The sequence below is a fragment of the Balaenoptera acutorostrata genome, chromosome 11 (genome assembly GCF_949987535.1).
Source record: "Balaenoptera acutorostrata chromosome 11, mBalAcu1.1, whole genome shotgun sequence".
Classification (NCBI taxonomy): Eukaryota; Metazoa; Chordata; class Mammalia; order Artiodactyla; family Balaenopteridae; genus Balaenoptera; species Balaenoptera acutorostrata.
In genome coordinates this window covers 84,327,903-84,351,053 of record NC_080074.1, presented here as the reverse complement: position 1 = coordinate 84,351,053, position 23,151 = coordinate 84,327,903, and the positions used below count along the sequence as shown (strand labels likewise).

General features: G+C 38.9%; 1 protein-coding gene across 1 annotated transcript in view; it reads right to left on the bottom strand.

Annotated features, from left to right (window-relative positions):
* Window positions 1-1,463: 1,463 nt before the first annotated feature.
* TM7SF3 (transmembrane 7 superfamily member 3) overlaps window positions 1,464-23,151 on the bottom strand; it is a 36,790-nt gene continuing 15,102 nt past the window's right edge. Inside the window, exons 4-12 of the mRNA XM_007194874.2 lie at window positions 20,963-21,083; window positions 20,035-20,206; window positions 15,242-15,419; window positions 10,969-11,055; window positions 9,576-9,656; window positions 8,785-8,937; window positions 5,561-5,658; window positions 4,838-5,000; window positions 1,464-3,582 (exon numbers count right to left, since the gene is read on the bottom strand). Coding sequence (XP_007194936.1) covers window positions 3,320-3,582; window positions 4,838-5,000; window positions 5,561-5,658; window positions 8,785-8,937; window positions 9,576-9,656; window positions 10,969-11,055; window positions 15,242-15,419; window positions 20,035-20,206; window positions 20,963-21,083 — 1,316 coding nt within the window. The 3' untranslated portion in view covers window positions 1,464-3,319. The remainder of the gene's footprint in view (window positions 3,583-4,837; window positions 5,001-5,560; window positions 5,659-8,784; window positions 8,938-9,575; window positions 9,657-10,968; window positions 11,056-15,241; window positions 15,420-20,034; window positions 20,207-20,962; window positions 21,084-23,151) is intronic.

The window sequence follows — 23,151 nt, the reverse complement described above, 5'->3', positions numbered from 1 at the left end:
ATCAGGATAAAAGGACTTGTAAAGTGTACTAGTCCGCTAGGGCCGCCATAACAAAATACCACAGACTGGGTGGCTTAACAACAGAAACTTTCTCACAGTTCTGGAGGCTGGAAGTCCAAGATCAAGGCTGGTTTCTTCTGAGGCCTCTCTCCTCTGCTGGCAGATGGCCATCTTCTCACTGTGTCCTCACATGTACTTTGCCCCAGGGTCTCTGTATGTTCTTATCTTTTTGTAAAGACACTAGTGAGACTAGATAAGGGCTAACCCTAATGGCCTCATTTTAACTTAATTACCTCTTTAATAAAGCCCTCTCTCCAAATACAGTCACATATTGAAGTACTGGGAGGTGAGGGCTTCAACATATGAATTGGGAGGGGGGAACACAACTCAGCCCATATCAAAAAGGAAAACACAGGTAGCCTCCCTTCCAAGAAGGGCTGTAGCACAATGGGAAAGCCTCCACCCAGTTCTCAGGAGATCAGCCAAGAATTCTGGGGTTTTAATGAAGGTTAATAACAGGTATCAAGTACATCATCAAGGAGTGAACTTTATACCAAAAAATTCTTTACAAATGCTGCTGTGGAGAAATACTTATGGATATTGGAAATTTTAAGGATCTATCATGTACTTTGTAATGAATAGGAAATGGTCCATGACCACAGAGAATTAACTTGGAAAAACATGTTTTCACTGTGTAATATTAATAACTCCCCAAAAGTAGAGATCATGGCAATATTAGGAGCATAGGAGCTTCCTACCAATTCACCAGCAGAAGAAAACTGAAAATAATGAATTACATTTTCATTATGATAGAGTATAAAGCACATTTGGATAGGGAGTTCTCAAATTTTGTTTCTGGGCACTATTATTTGATAACTGTGACTTCATATAATTTACTCCTTGTTTAAGAATTTCCTCAGGTATAAAATAACATGATAACATGTTAAGATCAGTTAACGTTATCTCTGAAGTTCACTCCTGGTCTAATATTCTAGCAATTTCTTTGTTAGAATCAGTTTTCTAACCCAATTTATATAGAACTCAACTGGTCTATAGCACTGGTTAGCTGCTGTGGTTTGGCAACCTAGTAGCTAATCTACAATAGGTTAATCAGAACCAAAACGTTTAAATAGTAGAACCAAGTTTCCAGCAACACTATTTTTCTTGTTTGACACAACTGAAGTACTAAAGACACCAACACAAACTAATGCATTAAAGACATCAGCTTTCCTTTTAACAAAGGAAATAACTTTTAACACATTATCCCATATTTTGTTCATTTCCTATCATTCTATTTATACTTAAACTGATTTTTTTAATAAAGAATTGTTTGTCCAGATTAAATAATTTTGTTCTTATAGCTATGAAACGGTCCTCTCATGTCTTGTTACTTTGGTACAAAAATACAGTTGGTAAAAAATTTTATAGGAATTTTATAATAATGAGACTTCTTAGCATTTTTTCAAAATAGGTATTTATTATTAAAAAATTATACGAACTGACTTATTACTCACAAATTATCATGAAAAATTTTAACAATTTGTCTCCCCCCTCCAAGAAAGTGTTTTGTCTTTATACCCTTTACTGGCAGTGCATTTTGATGGTATAGGAAAAAACTCACACATATTCCATATAACTTTGTTAGAATTTACAACAATACAGCAGAATCCAGAATCCCTACAGCGAATTATTAAAAAAACGCATTTTCTTCTTCAAGTTTAAGTGTTTTTGAAGTTATATAAACAGTGAAGATTACAAAATAAATAGTAAACAAACACCTGTGTATAATTTTTCAATGCAAGAAATGATTAGTCATACATTTTTCCATTTTGTTTCAACCTTACCAGAACACTTTTAAGAGCGAAAGTTGAAAATTTTCCAGTTACCCGAAACTTCAGAAACCTACTGTCCACTGAAAACCTCTGAAAAGCAGCATCATTTAAACAGTGGTTAACTTACAAACGGGAATGCAACAACCACAACCGACCTCACGACTACTCAGGCACGTCAGCGTCACCAGCTCCAAATGCAAGGCAGAACCTCCTCAGCAGAGGCTCTGACGGTTAAAAGGCCGTGAGAAGCAGGGATGCAGCCCAGGGCGTCGGGCGCTTTCTTGTGATGGAACAAAGTCAAAACTGAAGGGACTCTCCTTACAGAGTCCAAGTCATTGAAAGCAGCTCTATTAAACACCTGAACCCTTTCTGACGCCCTCCTCAGCGCTTTACAACACAGACAGGACAAACAAAGCCTTCATGCACATATTTTCTGAAACTGTGCCAATGCTCTAACAACTAATTTAGCAGAAAGAACTACAAAATGCAAATTTTTTAAAGGTTTCCGTATTAATGGGATTATGGATGAAGCTGAGCCAATTTGTCTCCTAAAAATAAAACAATTCATATGTCATCGAATGCAGTTTCAATTAGAGATCAGCTATCAACACTATTTTAAAAGGTCTTGAAAGAAAAAAAGTCCATTTTTTAATCTGAAATATAAATAAATCATCCATATAAAAGCTCTATTGTCTACATAAATGGACCTACTTTCAAATAATTGGAATAATTTAGCTATTTAAATTACCATTTTAAGCAATAAAAGGCAAAGACGAGGGGTACCTACTGAACTATATACTTAAAAAATGATCGATACAGTAAATATGTATTTTACCATAAACAAAAGAAGGGTACTTTTTGATAATATATGATACTAAGAAAGATGCAACTAAGTAATCAGACTGCTATTAGAAAGAAAATAAGTTAGTTTTCCCTGTTTTGTACTCTGAAGTTCAAAGGCCCAGTTTCAAATTCCCAAAGCTCCAAACACAGTGACAAATAAAAGTTCAGTCCAACCCTTAAATTAAACCACCCTCCGTGCCCTGGCCCCCGAGTTTGGACAGACTCAGGTGACAGAATTGTTCAAGGTGTTATAAAAAAAAAACAAACCACCAGGGCTTTACAGGAGAACCATTGTTTTCAAGTTCCTTTTTTTTTTTTTTAAGTGTATCTATTTAATGAAATAAGTTGACATATATTTATAAACCAAAAGGTAATTTCTTAAGTATTTCGTAATAAGGAAGAACCTCCCTACCACCAACTTTTTGGCCATCTTTCTCCCTCTCACTTAGAATTACTGTCATGTCCCTGGTATACCCTTACCCTGTATCAATAAGGAGACCACAATACTGTACAAAGCATGGACACAGGAGCTGGTTCCTTAGCAGACTTGCCCCAGAGACTGCTGAAGCAGCAAGGCAGCAACACCCAATCTGAGGCGGTACCTGGGTCGTACTTCAAGACTGCACTGACCAAGCCCTCCGCATCTACAGAAGCAGGGGCGTTCTTTCTCCGGCTGGCTGTTCCTTCTGAAAGAGCTCTTTGATCTGGGCTAATCGGCCGTAGAGCCTCTCTCTCAGTGGAGGGACGTGGTAGCTGGGGTCCAGGATGTTCGTCACTCTGCGCTCACGCTCTCGCTTCCACAACTTGTACGGGTGGGGAGGGAAAAACGGTTGCCCTCTTTCTCTTCGAATCTGGAACGTGATTCCACTTACAGCCAGCATCCCCCATACTGCCAGGATAATAAAGTCTAAAGAACGGTAGAGAAGCACAGTTTGAACTCCTGTATTTTAAAACCTAACATAGATCGAAGACATTTCATAGCCTCAATCTGTATCATCTTTTCTCAGTTAATATTAGACTTTCTGGTAAGTTTGTCCAAACATACGTGTTATTTCCTCACTTAACCAGCCAAGGAATAAGTGAGGAAGCTATGGTCTTACATTTTAAAATAGGAGTTTCCAATTACAGGCATTTGAAAGTCCAGACAGGTTGTAAAGGAATCCTTGGCATTCCAATATTTTATGACTAGTGCCCACAGACACAGCTGTTTGTTGTTTGCTGTGTTTCTCCAGAGGTGGGAGGAAAGGCAGTGATCTCACAAATGTACATCACTGGAACGTCATGATGCTCTTTTTTGCCATCCCACCCTATATGGGACCCCACCCCACTCATACAGAGTGGATACAGAAATGCATGAAAAGATTCAACAAATTGTACTGAGCTTCTAGCAGAAGGCTTGGCAAAATACTGTCAAACTTCCAAGATGTGTGGATCTCAAGGTCTTTACCATCAACCTCTTAAAGAATGAGGGCAGGCTCAGGATAGCAGAGGGAAAGATTTGCCCTTAAATATTCATAACAATCACAATGGTGCTTATATATCTTCAATTCTAAGACCTGCTTTTCCATCCTCGCTATTTTAACATTACTGAAACCAACATATCTTATAATCTTTGTGAACATTTAATTTAGTAGTCATTTTTTTCAAAAAGTTAATGGAAAATCTTTAATGGGTAGACTCTTACAATTCAGGAAAAATACAACTACTGATTGAAAACCACTTTCACTTTGATTAGCAAATTACGTGCTTCTTTATAGGAGGAAAACAAGGGAATAGCTTAAAAAAATCAAGTTGTCGTTCTCACCCCTCACCCCACCCCAACTCATAAGGTGCCAAACAGCTTTATTCTCAGCATTTTTCTTACACCTGGGAATTGACCAGATAAACTTAGTAATTCTGGCTTAGAAATTTCTTAATAAAGTTCATTTACTAGATTTTTAGAAGTATGACTTTCAGCCACCGTACAAATTTAAATTCTTCATTCCTACAATCATAAGTTATTAACACAGGGCTCTTATAGCATTTGGATGGTGTGAATTTCCTCCTTTTGTCCAGTTAACCTTCTTTCAATCTTTCAATCTGGTTACCAAGAGTTCTTGTTAGCACAGGTGGGCCAATATTCCTATCTGACTATCACTTGATTCTTGGATTTAGAGTCTTACCTTTCGTTTGAAAAGGCACATTTATGAAAGCTCTGCGGAAATCCGTGTGGAGCACCCTCTTCAGTACGTTCAAAGTGATGTAGGAAAGGCTTGTGTACAAGTAACTGTCAACGGCCAAGACCACCGAATAGGAGCCAATGAATCCACAACTCAGTATGTTCAGCTGTGGAAGAGCAGAAGCGTTTAGGCGGCACCTCTGGTAGAACAATAATAGTTTTTAACTTTGATCACTGGCCTCAATCCCAGAGAATCACTTCTCCCTCAGAGCATGTGAAGAGAGACCAAGTCTCACAGCCGAATAAAGGTTACCTGAAAATATAAACTGAAAACAATCTTCAACACCTACAGTTGGTAGAACAGTTTACCTCATCATAGAAAATATCTTCCCTGTGAAAGAACTTCAACAATAAATTCTAATTAGATTAAGAACCATTCTTCTGGAGAGACAGCTGAAATGAACAATCCAGCAGATTGTTGCATTACTGTAAGCCCTACCTTCTCTGCTTCCACTGTTAAAAGAGGGATGACCTGCACCACTTGATGGAAAAAACATCGTAACTAGGTAATCGTAACTAGAACTTCTCTTGCTTTCATAGTAACAAGGCTATTTAAAAATCAATCATCTGACACAGATAATCAGACAGCTCTCTCTGGTGAATAAAAATGCAAAACAACTGAAGGCCCAGGACAACAGGATGAATAAACTGACCCGATGACACTTACTATTCTTAGGCAGCCCATGAAAACCACTGGAATGAGAATAGCTATACAAGAGAAGGTCACCCAGAACACTGAGTCATCACGGAAAATCTTTAGGTTTCCTGGAATAGCAAAAAGAAATCAAGAGTAAACAACAGGTTCACCAAGTTAAATTTCATTTTCTCAACGTGTGAACATAGACATACATCGAAGATTTAATTTAACAACCAGGGAATATGTCAGTAATTATATATGAACTGACTTTTTTCACTTAACTGTCAATACAACCCCTTTGAAGGGAGTGTCCTAAGAAGATAGAGGGGTGGGAGGAAAATCAAGCAGGTAAATGCTCTGCATTTATTACCAGGCTAATTTAGAAGAGGCTGGACTAGTCCAAGCTCTTCCATTTACCAGCTGTGATGCTGGGCCTCAGTTTCCTAACCCATAAGATGCAAAGGTTGAACCACTTCATCCCTAAGCTTCAAATCGTCCCTTCTAGCTACAAATTTCTATGATTCCATGATTTTGTACTGCAAAGTAAAAAATGTAAGTGGCATTCAGAGTTAACCATATGAACTCCCATATAAGCAGCAAAATCGATTTAATAGGTTTTTTACCATCAATGCATTTCCTGCCCAGCCACTGCACATTGGAAGAGATGATTTCCTCAGGCATCAGGAAAGATGGGAGCCAACCACTTATCTGCCCTACTAAACACTTCTCCAAAGTTCAGCACACCTTGGGGTGACCCAGGACAGATATATAAGAACTCCTATTATAAATTACGTTTAAATAGCAAGAATATAAATCTGAAAATTATTTCATATTGACACTGGCACTGTCACTCAGTCCAGCTGGAGGTGGCCTCATATCTTGAGACCCTTGTATCCTGAAAGAGGGGGAGTTCCATAGTGAGGGACTCTGACCTGGAGACCCCACGTTCTCAGGAAGCAAACTGCAACAGGCTGCAGTGAGGTGAATGGATGGATCAGATCTCGAGGTCAACTACACTAACCTTCACAAAACGCACATGTGGTCTTAAAAGAAGGAATGCAGGATTAAACAGAGGAGTTACGTAACACAACCTTGTACATCAACTCGACTTGAATAAAATAAATTTGAAAAAAATAGTAGTTATGATGCCAGGCGTGTGAACACTGACCCTTTCAGAGTACAAGCTCTTGGGTAGACACATAATAAGGCGAGAACAGTAATTTAATTAGATCTGAGAGGTCAGCCAAATCTTTTTCAAATTTTAATGCTTAAAAATATGAGTTTGCACCCACTCTTATTAGGGAGACACTCACCCTAAATGTCCTTAAGCAATGAGATAGTTCAGACATGAACTACCAAAAATAAGATAGTTCAATATATTAACCACAAAAACTTCTAACCCATCATCCCTCCATCCTCTAAGCATTAACAAAAAGGGAGGAAGCTCATTAAGTAGTATTTGATTTAGCACTTCTAGAGTAGAGCTCTGAATCTGCATTTTCAACAGACAGCCCTGGGAACCTGTCATTTAGTCAAATCTAAACAATGCTACTTTGCAGGTAGATAAAAAGCTACCTGCAGGGGGGCCTGTGGAAATGAACTCGGCTATAGGTTTGCTAAAATCAGAACAAAGGGCCTTGGAATGGTCAGTAAACACACAGGTCACCAATTCTCTCTGATCTTAAAAAAAAAAATCTTTAGAGAGCCAACTGTACTCTATATCCTGTGTTCTCAAAAACTGACAAACTCAAGAGACAGGCACTCTTTTTTTTTTTGAGACAGCTATTCTTATATCTAACATTTTCATCACCTTTAATCTGATATTATTATATAAGAACTAAACATTGTCACAAGAAGGAAATAGCCTAATACTTTTGAATGTAGATACTCCTTTTTTTTTCTTAATTGAAATATAGTTGATTTACAATGTTGTGTTAGTTTCAGGTGTATAGCAAAAGTGATTCAGTTATACACACACACATACACATATATATATTCTTTTTTGGATTCTTTTCCATTATAGGTTATTACAAGATATTGAATATAGTTCCCATGGTATATAGTAGGGCCTTGTTGTTTATCTATTTTAAATATAGTAGTGTGTAGATACTCCTTTTTTTGCATTTTTGACAACAAACAAGAAATGTTACGTTATTGTACAACTGCAAAGTGAAGGGAAGCAGAATAGGGCACCCCAAAATGTGCCCCTTTGGCATGAGCTGAAGGCAATCAAGACCCAGCAGATTCAGAAAAACTTTTCTTTCCCTTAACTGCCTAAAAGAATTTAGATCAGGGGCCTGGCCCAGAACCAAAGCAATTACCAGAGATAACTTTTTATCTGAAAGACTTACCTGCATGGCAAACATCTGCTCTTCTTATGTTCCTGTAAACTGCCCTCCTCCCCTCTGAAGCCCCAGACTCCATTCCATTTCTTAGCTCGGGATGGCAGATAAGCCTCAACTGTGTGACTGCCTTTGAGTCTTATATTTTTATGGGACTCCAGTGGCACAAAATTAAATCTGTTTTTCTCCTATTGATCTGTCTTACGTCAATTTAATTATTAGAGCAGCCAAAGAACCTAGAAGGGTAGAAGGAAAATTTTTCCTCCCCTACAAAGGAAGTTAACTTACAAGCTAACTACATTTTAAAAATTGATAGAAATTGAATAACTTAAAAAAAATCCCCAGAACCATCCCTTTGCTACTGCCGTAGGATGACTACAAGTAGGTACTTTGGGAATACTCAGGGTTTGGCAAAGGGTGGGAGCAGAGGTTAGGGGTACAAGAGAAGACGGGGGACAAAGCACCAGGTTCCTCAGCTCAGCTGCCATCAGGGCAGCACCAAATTTATCTGTGGAGTGTATCAGGCTTCTGCTTAAAATTCACTTGAAGAAAGAGTTCCAGGGTTTAACAAATAAAAAATGAAAACCACTATTCTGCCATATATAAAGAATCCCCTTTACCTCCCTTAATTTCAACTAACAGAAACACACACACACACCCTTTATCATGACAAATAGATACAAAGCTACCTCCAAAGACATTCTAGAATTCATCTATACAGAGCGCCTTTGAGAAAAGAGGGATTCTTACTGGTACTGACCCTCCCCAAAGGGCCACATTATCAGTGCAAATTTCCAGAACTCTAAGGAGAGGCCCCAAATCCCTGACGAGGGGATATGTGTACTAGAGAGCTGAAATGAACTCGTGAAACAATGAACTGAACACACATAACACGAGTTACACATCTCCTACCCAGTGGAGTGAAGAAAGTCACTGATGAGACGAGGAACCCCAGCACTAGCCCGACACACAGCATGCAGAGCACAAGGATTCCAAATCGCCACCAAGCAGCTACCAGGAAAATCCCACCAACGCTTCCGGCAACGGCTGTCAGAACCAGGCGGACTGCACAAGGAGAGAGGATGAACAGTTAGATCAGAGGAAGCTTTTCCCACCGCACGCTTAGACACGCTATACCATTACCAGAGCCAGCCTAGCCTTTCTGTGGGTCAGGCACCGAAGGCCCATCAGCGGTGCAGTGAAACCAGCATGGGGAGGCCCTCTCTAGGGAGGGCCCGGTCTGAGGCTGGAGACCAGCCGGGGAGCTAAACCTCCAAGGACTAGTGACAGGCAGGGCTTGGTACAACCTATAATTGGGGCAGAGGAAGAAGGGGTGACAAGCATTCTGTTCAGTGTGACAAGGAAGGAGGGGTTGTGTTTGTTTTAAGGTAAAGAAAATCCTAACACTCTGATTGCTGTAAATGTCATATGGTCAATGTACCACACGGCTGGAACACAGGTTTATAATCAATATGGCCCTTCATTTCCCTCAGTACCAAGGAATTCACCATGTGGATTAAAAACCCGGGAGAGAAGGTCTGAAGGAGTAGTTTAGAAAAGATGTGTAGAGCACAGGTGGCCAGTTATTTTACACACATAAGAGGATATCACACACAATACTGGTCAAACTGTAGAAGGAAAGGTGGGTGTAAATGGTGCCTTCCTTTTTGAACACTCAATCAAACTATATTATTTTCACTTACCATCATACTTAATAGGTGTCAGTCTTGTAATCAGTATATAAAAGAAGAATCCCATGAAGATAAAGCCTATAAAGAATAGTTCTAGTAGCAAACGACCAAGGAAGGGAAAAAAACAAAAGCTACAGTTAGTAAATGCAATTTAAATGTCTAATCTACAAATACATGCTTCAGTTCCCAGAATTTACACATGAGGGCATTCAGAGAAGAGAAATAATTATCTAAAAGGCAGGAAAAATTCAGAAGTCATTGGGAGTAAATATTATCATTAAATGGGTACAAATTAAAGTATTAACTATTGGATACATTTTCTTGTATATAGGTCAATTTCAATTGGTCCGTTAATTGTTAATTTCATAGCTCATTTTAATATATTTATACTTCCTACTTAAAACAAAAATAGTACTTTTGTCATTGTGTCTGATCTGAAATTGCAGACTAGATTTCAATTCATTACATGAGCAAGAATACAATTTGAAAGGTTAAAAAAAAAAAAATTCCAAAGCAAAATGTGACTTTTATGTCTTCTTTTAAGTGATCCTTTCCTGTTTAGGATGAACATCAACCATTGTCTTTATCTATAAAAAACCTAGTAATATCTTTGGGACCTTGCATACAGCTTAACAATTAAATTCTGCATTACAGAATCATTTACACTTTGAGAAATTAAATATTCTTCACAATATTCTCTTCTCAATCAAGAAAAAAAGTATAGTAATGGAGGGAAAGGAGTTGCTGCTTCAAACAATTTATTAAAGCAAGTTCGAAGAGTTTTATAAGATCAAGATTATGTTTACTCTCCCCTTGATGCTCATTATACTGCCTGTTAATGAATTATATAAGGTTTTTTTTTTTTTAGTAACTGCAAACATTAGCTATATAAAAGTCAGCCCAAAGAATTCAAATCAATTCAATGAGCATAATTCATATTCTACTTCCCCCATTGGGTTTCACTGAGCAGATCGTGGAGTTCCCATTTGCTGTCTGAACCTCCCAGGGCTGTGCAGACATCTCGACCTCCCTGTACACTGCAGCCTGATTTATACGAAACCATGTCAATCACCGTCACCAAAATCCACATATATTTTTACATAGACGTCCTGATTTCTAATTAGTAATCTTTGGTCAACTAGTCAATCTAGCAATTGAAGTTTTGATGCACAAATCAAATTTTATTCCCCTCTTAATAAGAGAAGGTTGCATTCCATTGTTAAGAGAAAAAATCAAAATGCATTGTAATTCAGCAGAATCTTTACTAAAAGACCCCAGCTACAAATCTATAAAGATAGTGGAGGTAGCCAGTTGCTTACTCTCCTTACAGGTCATAAATTCCCCAGCAGCATTTCAGAAAAAAGACCACAAGGCATGCAAATAGCAACTATATTAGACAAAATACCTGTTTTCCAGAATCTGTGTCCAAAGAAACAGATGAAGAGACCAAGCAGGGCAAAAAGAGTGAAGAACACTTTGGTAGATACTCTTCCTAAAAATAATGAAAACTGAGTGCATAATACATCGAATTTGATACTTTGAATTTAATTAATATAGAACAAAGCTTCATGAAAAAAAAGCAAAGTGAACTGACAATAATTTATTCCATACGTGTATAACTTATTTTAAAAACATCCTTGCCACCCCTAATGACTTACTCTATGTGGGCGGTGAATACCAATGGTGGCTGGTGTCACAAAAAGAGAAATCAGACAACACTGCTATACTACTCACGACACATTTGGAGGAGGGGATGGGGGAGAAGAGGGAAAGGAGGAGGAGAGAGAGTGTGCCTAAAACAAATAACTCTGTTTCTTCACCAATAAACTACAAGAAAAAAAGGAGGGTCGGGGAAGGGAGAACTATGGCTTAAAGTGGATTTAAGACACACATCAACTAAAAACAATGTGCAGACCTCATCTGAAACCTGATTCAAACAAACAAAACTGTGACAAACAATTAAGAAGCCTGGGAAAATGTAAACACTGGCTGTTAATCTGACACTATTAAGGAATTATCTTCAATATTTTTCATTGAGACTTGTGTTAATGATACTGTGGCTATATATTTTTTTAAAAACAGCACTTATCTTTAAGATATACATATTGTACTAAAATTTCGTAAGCAAAATGACCATTAGGGACCCACTCTAAAAGAATCCAGTGATAAGGGGGAGGCGGAGAGACATAGGTGGGTGTATAACTGCAACAAGATAACGGCCGTGCATCAAAATTGCTAAGGCGGGATAATGATATATGGAAGTTCACTGAAGTTTTCCATAACAAAAGATTTTAACCAAAACTCACATTAAATTAAAGAAGATGTATTATTCTACAAGTAACACATGAACAAATTACTACCAATCTTCTCAATTATACATGTTGCTTTGGAAAAAACTGTAGTGTAATAACTAATGATGAAGCACAATATGCTCCCTGATGCCGAAGGATCCAAATCCTGTGATCCTCAATCGGCACAAACTTAAATAGAAAAGACAGGATTTGAAAGATAAGCCCTATTGAAGGGAAAAATAGATCCACTAAATTCACCACCATCATGACACCTTTGAGATAAACACAAGAAAATCATCCCCGAACTAAAAACAAAAACAAAGCACCTACGCAAACTCATGTGAAGTGTTACAAACTGACCACAAATCAAAACACATAAAATACTTGAGTGTTCAGATGGATACCATGAAGACCTCCATTTAGATAAGGAACACAAGACAGAAGACCAGAATTTGCAGGGCATAAAATATACCTACATATCAGTTTCTCTGAGAATGAAGAGCTCAAAAGAAAGATGAAATGAGAGTTACTGCAACAACCTGCTTATTTCAGCCTGCGGTTGACAGCAGTTCTACGATTCAATCCTTATAGCAAAAACATGCAGTTCAGTGGGATAATTTTTTTCAAGTGAAAATCTAGTGGAAGTTTCCAGCAAGTGGTACAGTCACCAAAGACAGCAACCCAAGAAAAACTGGCACACACAGTTAGATATGTTCCTCCAGAACATTAGACAGCAGAGAGGAACTAAGTAGAATCTCTGATCACAGTACCAGGAAGGAAGGAGAGAAAAAGTTAAACATACAAGTAAAGCCAGAGAGGAGAGATTTCATAAGTAGAATCTAGAGACAATACAAGGTACGAATTCTGGGGAAAATGAAGACAAAGGGGTGAGTGGGAGGGGAAGACACAGGGGAGCCAATGTTTAGTGTTTTTAATCATGACGGAATCACTATAGCTATGACACAGGCCAAGGTTTTAATTAAAAGGCAATGTGGGTCCATCCTCCCTACTCCCAGCTCAGGAAAGGCATCCTAGTGTGCATTGAGCTTGAAGACAAAAGCCACAGAACCCAACTCTGAGCTGGAGGAACAGTAGGACCGGACCTTTCCCTCCCCTCCGCCTAACGTGGAAAGACAGGTCCCAGAGCTCACTCTCATTAGGAGAGGCCCTGGTGCAAAGAGTCTGAGGGAAAGGAAACGGAGGAACCCAGACAAGATACAGCCCATCAGTCAAAAACGCAGAACTTATATCTGCCTGGTCTCTTGCACTGTATCTCTCAAGGATCTTGCGCGTGGCAGTGGAAGACTGGGCAGGATACAGAGGAGAGCAAACGTTAAACCCTGGCTTGAACCCAACCGATAGACTTCATTCTTTAGAGCAAAACTCCTTGAAAGAGTTCTTTGAACTCTTTCCAATTTCTTTCCTCCTATTTGTTCTTGAACATACTCGAGTCAGGCTACCCTGAAATGCTCTCACTGGCACCTGTGGCCTCCACGTTGCTAAATCCAATGGTCACTTTCCAGTCTCTTTCTCAGCTGCCCTGTCAGCAGCATCTGACCCAGGTGATCACTCTCTCTTCCTCTAAACACTTTCTTCTCTTAGCTACAAAAAACACTTTCCTTTTACCAATCTGGTTGCTCCTTCTTGGTCTCCTTGGTGGGATCTTCTTCAATTTCCTGACCTCTAATCATTGGAGCACCCAGGGCTCAGTCCTTAGACCCCCTCCCTTTCCCACAGCTATAAACATAAAAGGAATGATAAACATGGAAAAATGCCATTTGGCAACCGGCTGGTAATAAATGTTTCAGGCAAAGCTCACCAGATGCTAAAGCCAGCAAGTGAAGAGTTTGAGAAACGACTATTTACCTGTACTCAAAGTATCTCCCCAAAAGATACTTAAAGGGGAAAATAGTTACTACACAGTGGAGAAACCTGGCCGACACCCCTAACCAAGTAACCAGGGTTACTACCACCAGTAACGGAAAAAACAGATATCAGGTGCCTCTAGAGGACACTTCATCACTTCTTTTGTATTCCTACCAAAAATTCATCATCTGAACTTAGTCACAAGGAAACATCAGATAAACCCAAATTGAGGACGTTCTACAAAAATAAATAACCTGTACTCCTCAAAAAGGTAAAGGTTTTGAAAGACAAAAACAGACTAAGAAATTGTGCCAGATGCAGGAAGATAAAAGAGACAGTTTAATGCAACATGTGATCATGAAGTGGACCCTAGACTAGAAAAAAAATTTTTCTTCTGGTTATAAGGGGCGTTGGTGGAATAACTAGTGAAATTTGACAACATCTGTAGGTTAAATAACAGTACTAAATCAATGTTAATTTTGTGATTTGATAGTTGTACTAGTTATATAAGGAGATAAATGAAACATTTAAGGGCAAAAGGGTCTCTATGTCTGCAACTTGCTCTCAAATGCTTCAGGAAAAAAAATGTATATATATGTGTACATAGAGATAAAGAATAAAAAGCAAACAGCATAACATGGTAACTAACATCTGAGGACCGTTGGTGAAGACTATGCAGAATTCTCTGAACCATTTCTGCATCTTTTCTGTGAAACTGTTTCAAAATAAGATGCTAAACACACATAAACAGAAAGATCTTACCACAGCCCCCCCGCCAGCGCCCTCTCTCTCCTGGACACTATGATGGTCTGCTGATCAATCTCCCTATTTCTGCTCTTGCCCCCGATTTTTCTCAAACAAAACAAAGCAGCCAGAGTGATCCCATTGAAACACGAATCAGCACTATCTGCTCAAGCTCTCCAGTGCCTTTTCATTGCTCTCAGAATAAAAGCTATAGTCCAAACTGGGACCTGTGAGGCCGCCCGCTCCGGCAGCCACATGAGGCAGGCTCGCAGCTGAGGGCCTCTGCGCTGGCTGTCCCCTCGGCCTGGCACCCACCGCCACTGCCTCCCAGGTGACACGTCCATGGTTCCCTGCCTCGCCCTGGGTCTTTACCCTAATGGTGTTCAGCTGTTCAGTTGTTCAGCAAGGACTTCCCAAGCCATGCTTTCTCAAATTCTCTCGCCCTCACTGGTTATCTCCCTTTCCTACTTAATTCCTGCTTCTTAACCCCCGTCATGTATCTCACATACGATAATATTTCACAAATGTATCTTGTCTGTCTCTTCTCCCCCACTAAGATGCAGGCTCCAGGAGGGCTAATATTTTGTCTGTTTTGTCCACTGCTCCATCCCAGTGCCTAGAACAGAGAGTGGAGTAACGGAGGGGCTCAGGAGGCATGTGCTGAATGCATGAATGAATGAGACAAAAGCACTTTTAAATATCCTTAAGTTCTGTACTAGTTGATAAAGATCGGCAAAGCCAATGAAGAATTTTCACAGTTGAAATCCACATACTCACCAAGGGAAGAACAATTATCCTCCCCTGCCTCAAAGCTGCAAGCGTACGTGTGAGCAGGGATGTAAGCTGCAGACGTATTTAGAAATGGATCCCGAACGATGACGTTGTAAATGACACCTTGTCCCCGGAGGGAGGAGAAAGAAACACTTGTCTTATCATCAGCTGTTAGGGTAACCACCTGAAGCCAAAAATAATGCACAATTAGTGTTTAGATTAAAAAAAGCAAACCCCATTTCTCCACACCCTCTCCAGCATTTATTGTTTGTAGATTTTTTGATGGTGGCCATTCTGAACAGTGTGAGGTGGTATCTCACTGCAGCTTTGATCTGCATTTCTCTAATAATTAGTGATGTCGAGCATCTTTTCATGTGCCTCTTGGCCATCCGCATGTCTTCTTGCACTGTTGGTGGGAAAGTAAATTGATACAGCTACTATGGAGAACAGTATGGAGGTTCCTTAAAAAACTAAAAACAGAACTACCATATGACCCAGCAATCCTACTACTGGACATATACGCTGAGAAAACCATAATTCAAAAGACTCATGCACCCCAATGTTCATTGCAGCACTATTTACAAAAGCCAGGACGTGGAGGCAACCTAAATGTCTATCAACAGATGAATGGATAAAGAAGATGTGGTACATATATATACAATGGAATATTACTCAGCCATAAAAAGGAACGAAATTGGGTCATTTGTAGAGATGTGGATGGACCTAGAGTCTGTCATACAGAGTGAAGTCAGAAAGAGAAAAACAAATATCTCATATTAATGCATGTATGTGGAATCTAGAAAAATGATATAGATGATCTTATTTGTAAAGCAGAAATAGAGACACAGACGTAGAAAACAAATGTATGGATACCAAGGGGGAAGGGGGGGAGGGATGAATTGGGAGATTGGGATTGACATATATACACTATTGATACTGTGTATAAAATAGATAACTAATGAGAACCTACTCTATAGCACAGGGAACTCTATGCTCTGTGGTGACCTAAATGAGAAGGAAATCCAAAAAAGAGGGGATATATGTATATGTATAGCTGATTCACTTTGCTGTAAAGTAGAAACCAACACAACATTGTAAAGCAACTATACTCCAATAAAAATTAATTTAAAAAAAACCCCACAAGCTTTTCTATTATAACCCCACCTACATGTGCTATTAAATTCTAATATGAAAGTACAATTCTTGTTTAAAATATACACTAGCCCATTTGGCTTTTTTTAAACAATTTATTAAAGTATAGTTGATTTACAAAGTTGTGTTAATTTCTGCTGTACAGCAAGTGATTCAGTTATACATACATATATATATATTCTTTTTCATATTCTTTTCCACTATGGTTTATCACAGGATATTGAATATAGTTCCCTGTGCTATCCATCCTACATATAATAGTTTGCCAACCCATTTGACTTTGTCAAGAGATTGTCCTACACAGTCTGTACGTGCTGATATGAACAAGCTCTTACACAAAATGCATCTAAAGATTTTGTATATGTTAATAATTTAAGTAAAATGTGATATAAATAAATGATTTAAGTAAAATGTGCTAGATAGGACAAAGAAAAAGATTTTTGTCTCGTCTGCTAGACTGTAAATGACATAAGGGCAGGAACCTTATTTATCCTGCTCACTAGTCTCCCCTCAGTAATTAGCACAGAGTAAGTGTCCAACAAACATGAACGATCACTGAGCTACAGAGCTGACACAGGCCGTGTGGATTAACATCTCACAGAGAGCACCCACTTACTTTTGTCTAACAGGCTCTGAAATAGGAAAAATTACATACAGCTGTGTTATCCTGTAGTCCTTCACTTCAAAAATTCCCTTTTAAAGGTTGTTTTTTAAATAGGGGATAAATATAGTAGGAGAAACAAAAGCCCCACGTAGCCCTAATACACAGATATGTTCCTACTAACAGAAGCGAGAAAACGAAATGTTAGGGTTTCAGGAGTAAATAATTCGGAGCCTCTTAGAAAACTTCTACTGTTTAAATATAGTGCTTAGCCTTCAAAAATATGTTTTCTGGGCAAAGGATTGGTCAAGTCCAACAGAATGTTAACATTACCTCCTACTCTCCCAAGTTTTTATTATGAGACACTCAACCTTAGAGAAATGTTCAAAGAATAATACAATGAAAAAGTTATATACCCCACTTAGATTCAACAGTTGTTATTATTTTACCGTATTTGCTTTCCTGTCCCTCCCTCTTGCTCCTCCCCACCCCACATATATATATATTTTTTGGCTGAACCATTTTAAAGTAAGTTACAGGAATCATGACATTTCACTTCTACATACTTCAGCATGCATGTCCTAACACAGTGTTTCTCAAACTTAATAGCCTATGAATCACTGGGGAGCTTGTTAAAATTCAGATTCTGATTCTGCTGGTCAGAGGAGGTACCTGAGATTCTGCTTTTCTAAGAATCTCTCAGGTGATGCAACGCTATGCATTCATCTACCACACTTTGAATAGCAAGGTACTAAGTACAAGGATATTCTCCTATGTGCTCACAATACCTTAGCTCACCTAAGAAAATTAATAATTTCTTATCATCTAATACACAGTCCATATTCAAATTTTCCCAAATGCCTTTTATAGCTTTTCTCCCCCTTAACCAAGATCCAACCAAGTTTCATGTATGATGTTTATCTCCAATTTCTGCAATCTAGAATCACCTATGAAAGATTAAGGAAGTTATTTTACAGATTACTCCACAATCTGAATTTATCAGATTGTGCTCAAGATGTCTAACTTGTACTTTGATCCTATGCATTTCTTGTAAACAGGAACTCCTATAAACAGGAACTCAAGTTAAACCTGTTTTGCTAGACTATTCCATAGGTTATGGTGATAAAGTCAGCCTACATTCACATGAACACATAATGCAGGTTCACCTACTATCAGCAAAGCTAACTCTGACCACATGGATAAGGTAGAGACCATCGGATCACTCCACTCTGAAAGTAGTTTTCCCTTTGCAAAGAATTAATCTGAGGGTGCTATTTAGGTATCCTGGGAATATCCTTCCCCCAACACTCTTTCACCTGGTGATCCTTGCCTGAATTATTTCACTGAGGGTCAGAAAATGGAGATTTTCTAATTCTATTATTCCTTCTACATTTACTAGCTGGCATTCTTCTGTAAAGCAGAGCTTTCTCTTATCAACCGGGAGTGAATTACAGATCCTCCTTTTAAAAAGGCAAGGTAAATTCCTTCCCTTTATTAATTTTCAGAGTATAATTTTGTGTACGTTGCTCCAACGGTAGCAACTGAGCATTTTTCCTTTTTCTTTTTTTAGTATCAGTATGGACGTGTTTTTGTTTATTCAAGGCATAATCAATCACGTTCTCTTTGATGACTGAATTGTCCCAGAGATGGCCAGTGTGAGCCTCTTCAAACAGGCTCCAGGGACTTCCGTGGTGGTCCAGTGGCTAAGACTTCGCCTTCCAATGCAGGGGATGCGGGTTCAATCCCTGGTCGGGGAGCTAAGATCCCACATGCCTCGCGGCCATAAAACCAAAACGTAAAACAGAAGCAATATTGTAACAAATTCAATAAAGACTTTAAAAATGGTCCACATCAAAAAAAATCTAAAGAAAACAAAAAACAACCAGAAAAAGCAGGCTCCAGAGTCTTCTTGACATGCCCTCATTAGTCGTTGAAGGTTTCCTTGAATTCTGGCACGCGATATTCTAGCTCTTAACCAAAGTTAAGAAGTAAACTAAAAAGACTCTAAGAATTCTTACATTCTTCATGAGAATAAAAATGGTCTTCAAAATTTCCTATGTACAAAGGCAAACTTTGCCAATAGAGCTTCCTAATTTGTGAATAAGCACAATGAGTTTTCTTGTACAAGGCTCCCTCTTAGCATGGGGCAATGACATGCTAGGTGACACAGCAATAAAATCAGATCTTACTCTGCAACAGGCTGAGCCCCTAGGCTAATCACAGACACCCAGTTTCAATCGCTTCTTTCTATGTAATCTGATAATCTACAACCTTCTAGGAAGATCTTAGCAGTCTAGAAAAACTTTACCCACCAACCACTAGATTGACAGATGACCTTGTTTATTAGACCGATATCAGGCACCCTTTAAGATATAAAGATAAAATCCTGCCCTCCACAAAGATGATCTAGAGCATGAGTCTCAAATTTTAATTTGCATAGGCATCACCTGGGGATCATAAATACAGATGCTGATTCCATAGCTCTGGGGTGGAGCCTGAGAGTCTGCAACTCTAACAAACTCCCAGATGATGCCAAGGCTGCTGGCCTGTCCCCACCCTTGGAGTCGCAAGAGTTTTCAGGGGTTTCAAAAGCTTGAAGAAAATTTTTGCTGCAAGTTAGAAACTTTGCGTTTGGGTTTAAATATTAAAGATAACGTGTATATCCTTAAACAGTTTCACATTACTTTTTCTCAAAACACTATAACCTTTAGACTTGCCAAATTTCTTTAATCTAATAGTTATGGGAGTACACAGAAAATTACCACGCACTTCCATCCATAGCTCAAGATTACCAGTCACAGATGTGACTGCAACTAAAACATAACAAAATTTACATGCATCTCCTCAAAAGCCAACGTTACTTAGGGATATCACTAGCAATGACTCCCAAGGTGACAAAGAAATAAAAGAGAAAAAGTGAGAATCCCAGAAAGACCAAGAAAACAGTTTATAAGAAAAAAAAAAAAGCTCCTGGTAGCTTCTCCCCTTCTCAACTCTTACAAAGGCGTCACAGTCTGGCCACACAAATTATGAGAGTCAGATTTACCTTGACAGCATTGGCCTGCACCTGAGGCACCTCGGCCATCCTCTGCAGGTGCCTTAGCAACGCCTCTTCAGTGAGGTCATTCTCCGGCAAAAAATACTGATAGACGTCATACTGTAACCTCCACCTGGAGTCCTGGCCCGTCTTGACGTCACACGGCGGAGCATCTGTGCCTCTAAAGTCAACCAACAAAACTGAACATCAATCTCTTGTGCTGCAAGTCTCATCTATAAAAAGGAACCAAAAGCTGGAACTTCAAACTTCTGCAACAACAGTTCCAAGTTTGGCACCACCAAGAAAGGAGAGGCAGTTTGTATGGTTACATAACCAGATGTGAGTATCAGTCAGGTTGAGTCAATTGCCCGCTTTGCTACTTGTTGGCTGTGTGTATGTGGGCAAGTCACTTAATCGCAACAACCCTTAGGGGGCCTTTCTGTAAAGTAAGAACAGCAGCCCCTTCTTCACAAAATTGTTAGGATTAAATGACAACACAGAGCACTTCGCAGCACCATGGATGATAACACAGGGAGCATTTCAAATGTTACTCAAATGTTAGCTATCATTACTATTAAAGTAGAAACTAGGGCAGAATGTTAAAATAATAAAATCCTTACAAAAAATAAGAGTGTTTCATGCCTCCAGAATGTTTTCTGTATTTAAAACTCTTTACAAAGACTAAGATGTACTTCTAAGCTCATAATAAAGGCTCAACATCTGGCTCTTCCTAAGAATGAAGGGAAACAACATTAACTGTAAATGACAGGTCGAGTATTAGTAACAAAGCTTAAATTACTTCCATTCCAAAAAAAAAAGTATGCAATTCAATTCTGCTAAAGAGAAACTATGGATTTTGAGACAATTTACTCAATCTACACAACAGCGAGCCATGCACGTCCTAAAAGGAGTTTTAGGAGTCGGGAGACAGACATACCTCGCATGACCTAGGTTTGCTGGAGCAAATTTGATAGTTGTTTCAAAGAAATTATACTCCAGGTAAATGTTGGAATCGATATCTAAATCAAACTCCAAATTACAACCACCAGGGATAGGATCTGGATGGAAAACAAGGAAGTTACTTAACATAGAATTCTTATATATTCAAACCACACTCGGAAAAACAGAACCCCACCCCTTATAAGAACTCCCAATATAGAAGTTAAATAGACAGCTTCTAGTTTTGTACTACCTCATGGACTGAGGGTAAAGTTAACTGAGGTTACGGGCTGTGGAACAGGGATTAGAAGACCTTTTCTGTAAAGGGCCAGATAGTAAATATTTTAGAGGCTTTTCACACTTGATGGTCTCTGTAGCAACTACTCAACCCTGCTCTTGTGGCAGGAAAGCAGCCATAGAGATACGTAAGCGAATGGGCTGTGTTCTTTTGGGTTTTTTTAAGTATCGGATTTTTAGTTGCTTTTCTTTTTTTTTTTTTTTAATATTTATTTATTTATTTGGCTGTGCCAGGTCTTAGTTGCAGCACACGGGATATTAGTTGCAGCGTGCGGGATCTAGTTCCCTGACCAGGGATAGAACCTGGGCCCCCTGCATTGGGAGCACAGAGTCTTAACCACCGGACCACCAGGGAAGTCCCTGGGCTATGTTCTAATAAGACTTTATGTACAAAACAGGCAATGAGCTGGATTTGTCTTGCGCTCTGGAGTTTGCCAACCTCTGCACTAGAGTTAAAAAGGTCAGAAGAGGCAGAGATTCTTAAGCTGGGGTCCAAGAGTGGGTTTCAGGGGCTCCATGAACACCCTGAAATTGTATGCCAAATGTTGAATGTGTGCCTCTCCTACATAGAGAAGTTTTTATTAGATTTTAGTATATAGAAGAAGGGTGTCCACTTTTCACATGACTCTTTCAACAGGGAGAAAGATGGTGTCACCCTCATTGCTGGAAGTTTTTGTGTATATATAAAAGAGTAAACATTTAAAAATCTCAAGAACCCCAAGACTACGTATTAGAATAGCATATGTATAATTAAACAGAAAATAAATTTGGGGTATTTAATTTACATTAATAATGTGGTTAAAACAGCTCTTCTTTTCTTATTAGGAATCCTATTCATAACCTTTAAGCAAGACAACACTTAAAGAAGTCACTTGACATTAGTTCAATTCCATGCAAAGAACTGTATACAGCGGACTCAAGTGGAGAAGCTAAGAACAAGGTAAACCAATTTAAAGGTTTTTAAGATCTCAACTTCATACACTCATCCAATCATTCCCACAGCTGGTTGTTAGTTTCCATAAACTGTTGGAACTCTGCAGATTTGGAATGGAGATACCCAGTGTGCACTGTTTCAGTATTCTGCGGAATGTTTCTCAGAATTCTATGCTCTTCTTTCACACTCTCCTTTTCCTGCATTTACAAATATTTACCACACGTGAGAAAAGCATGTGTATTGTAATTGACACTCCACTGTTCATAAATTTTCTTGTGCACTGACCCTGAGGGAAGCTTGAAATCTATCATTTTTCAGTCAGGTAATTACCCTTTTGCTACATAACACTGTCTTTCTTCAACTCCAATCACTTTTTGGCTTCTACCTCCTTTACTAGTTATTGCAACCTCTCCTTCCCTTTACTACCAAACTTTAAAAGAATGTAAATTTCCTCACCTCACCTTCACTCCTCAATCACTATAATCTAGTTTTCACCCTCATTGTGCCACTAAAATGACTCTCATTAAAGGCCACCACTGACTCTGGATTGTGCTATCATATGGACACTTTCAGTCACTCTCTTGATCTCTCTGCAAAGTACTATTTACCACTCCTTACTTAATGCAGGATGTCCAGGCTCTCCTCTTACCTTCCGGTCTACTCCTTAGTCTTACAGTTATTCTTCAGCAGTTAACATCCCCCAGAAATAGTCTGGCACGTGGTAGGCACTAGGAAGTTATCTGCTATTATTTTTCCCCCCTAAATCTCTAAGTTCAGGCCTGGACAATCTCACTCACTTCCATGGCTTTTACTAACAACTATTCAGTTGGATTTCTAACCTCACTCCTCCACTCCAGGCCCTTATTTTAAACTGCTTACTATACATTTCCATCCAGATGTCCTATAAGGGTCTCAGATTCAATGTGTCCCAAACTGAAGTCACCATCTACCTCATC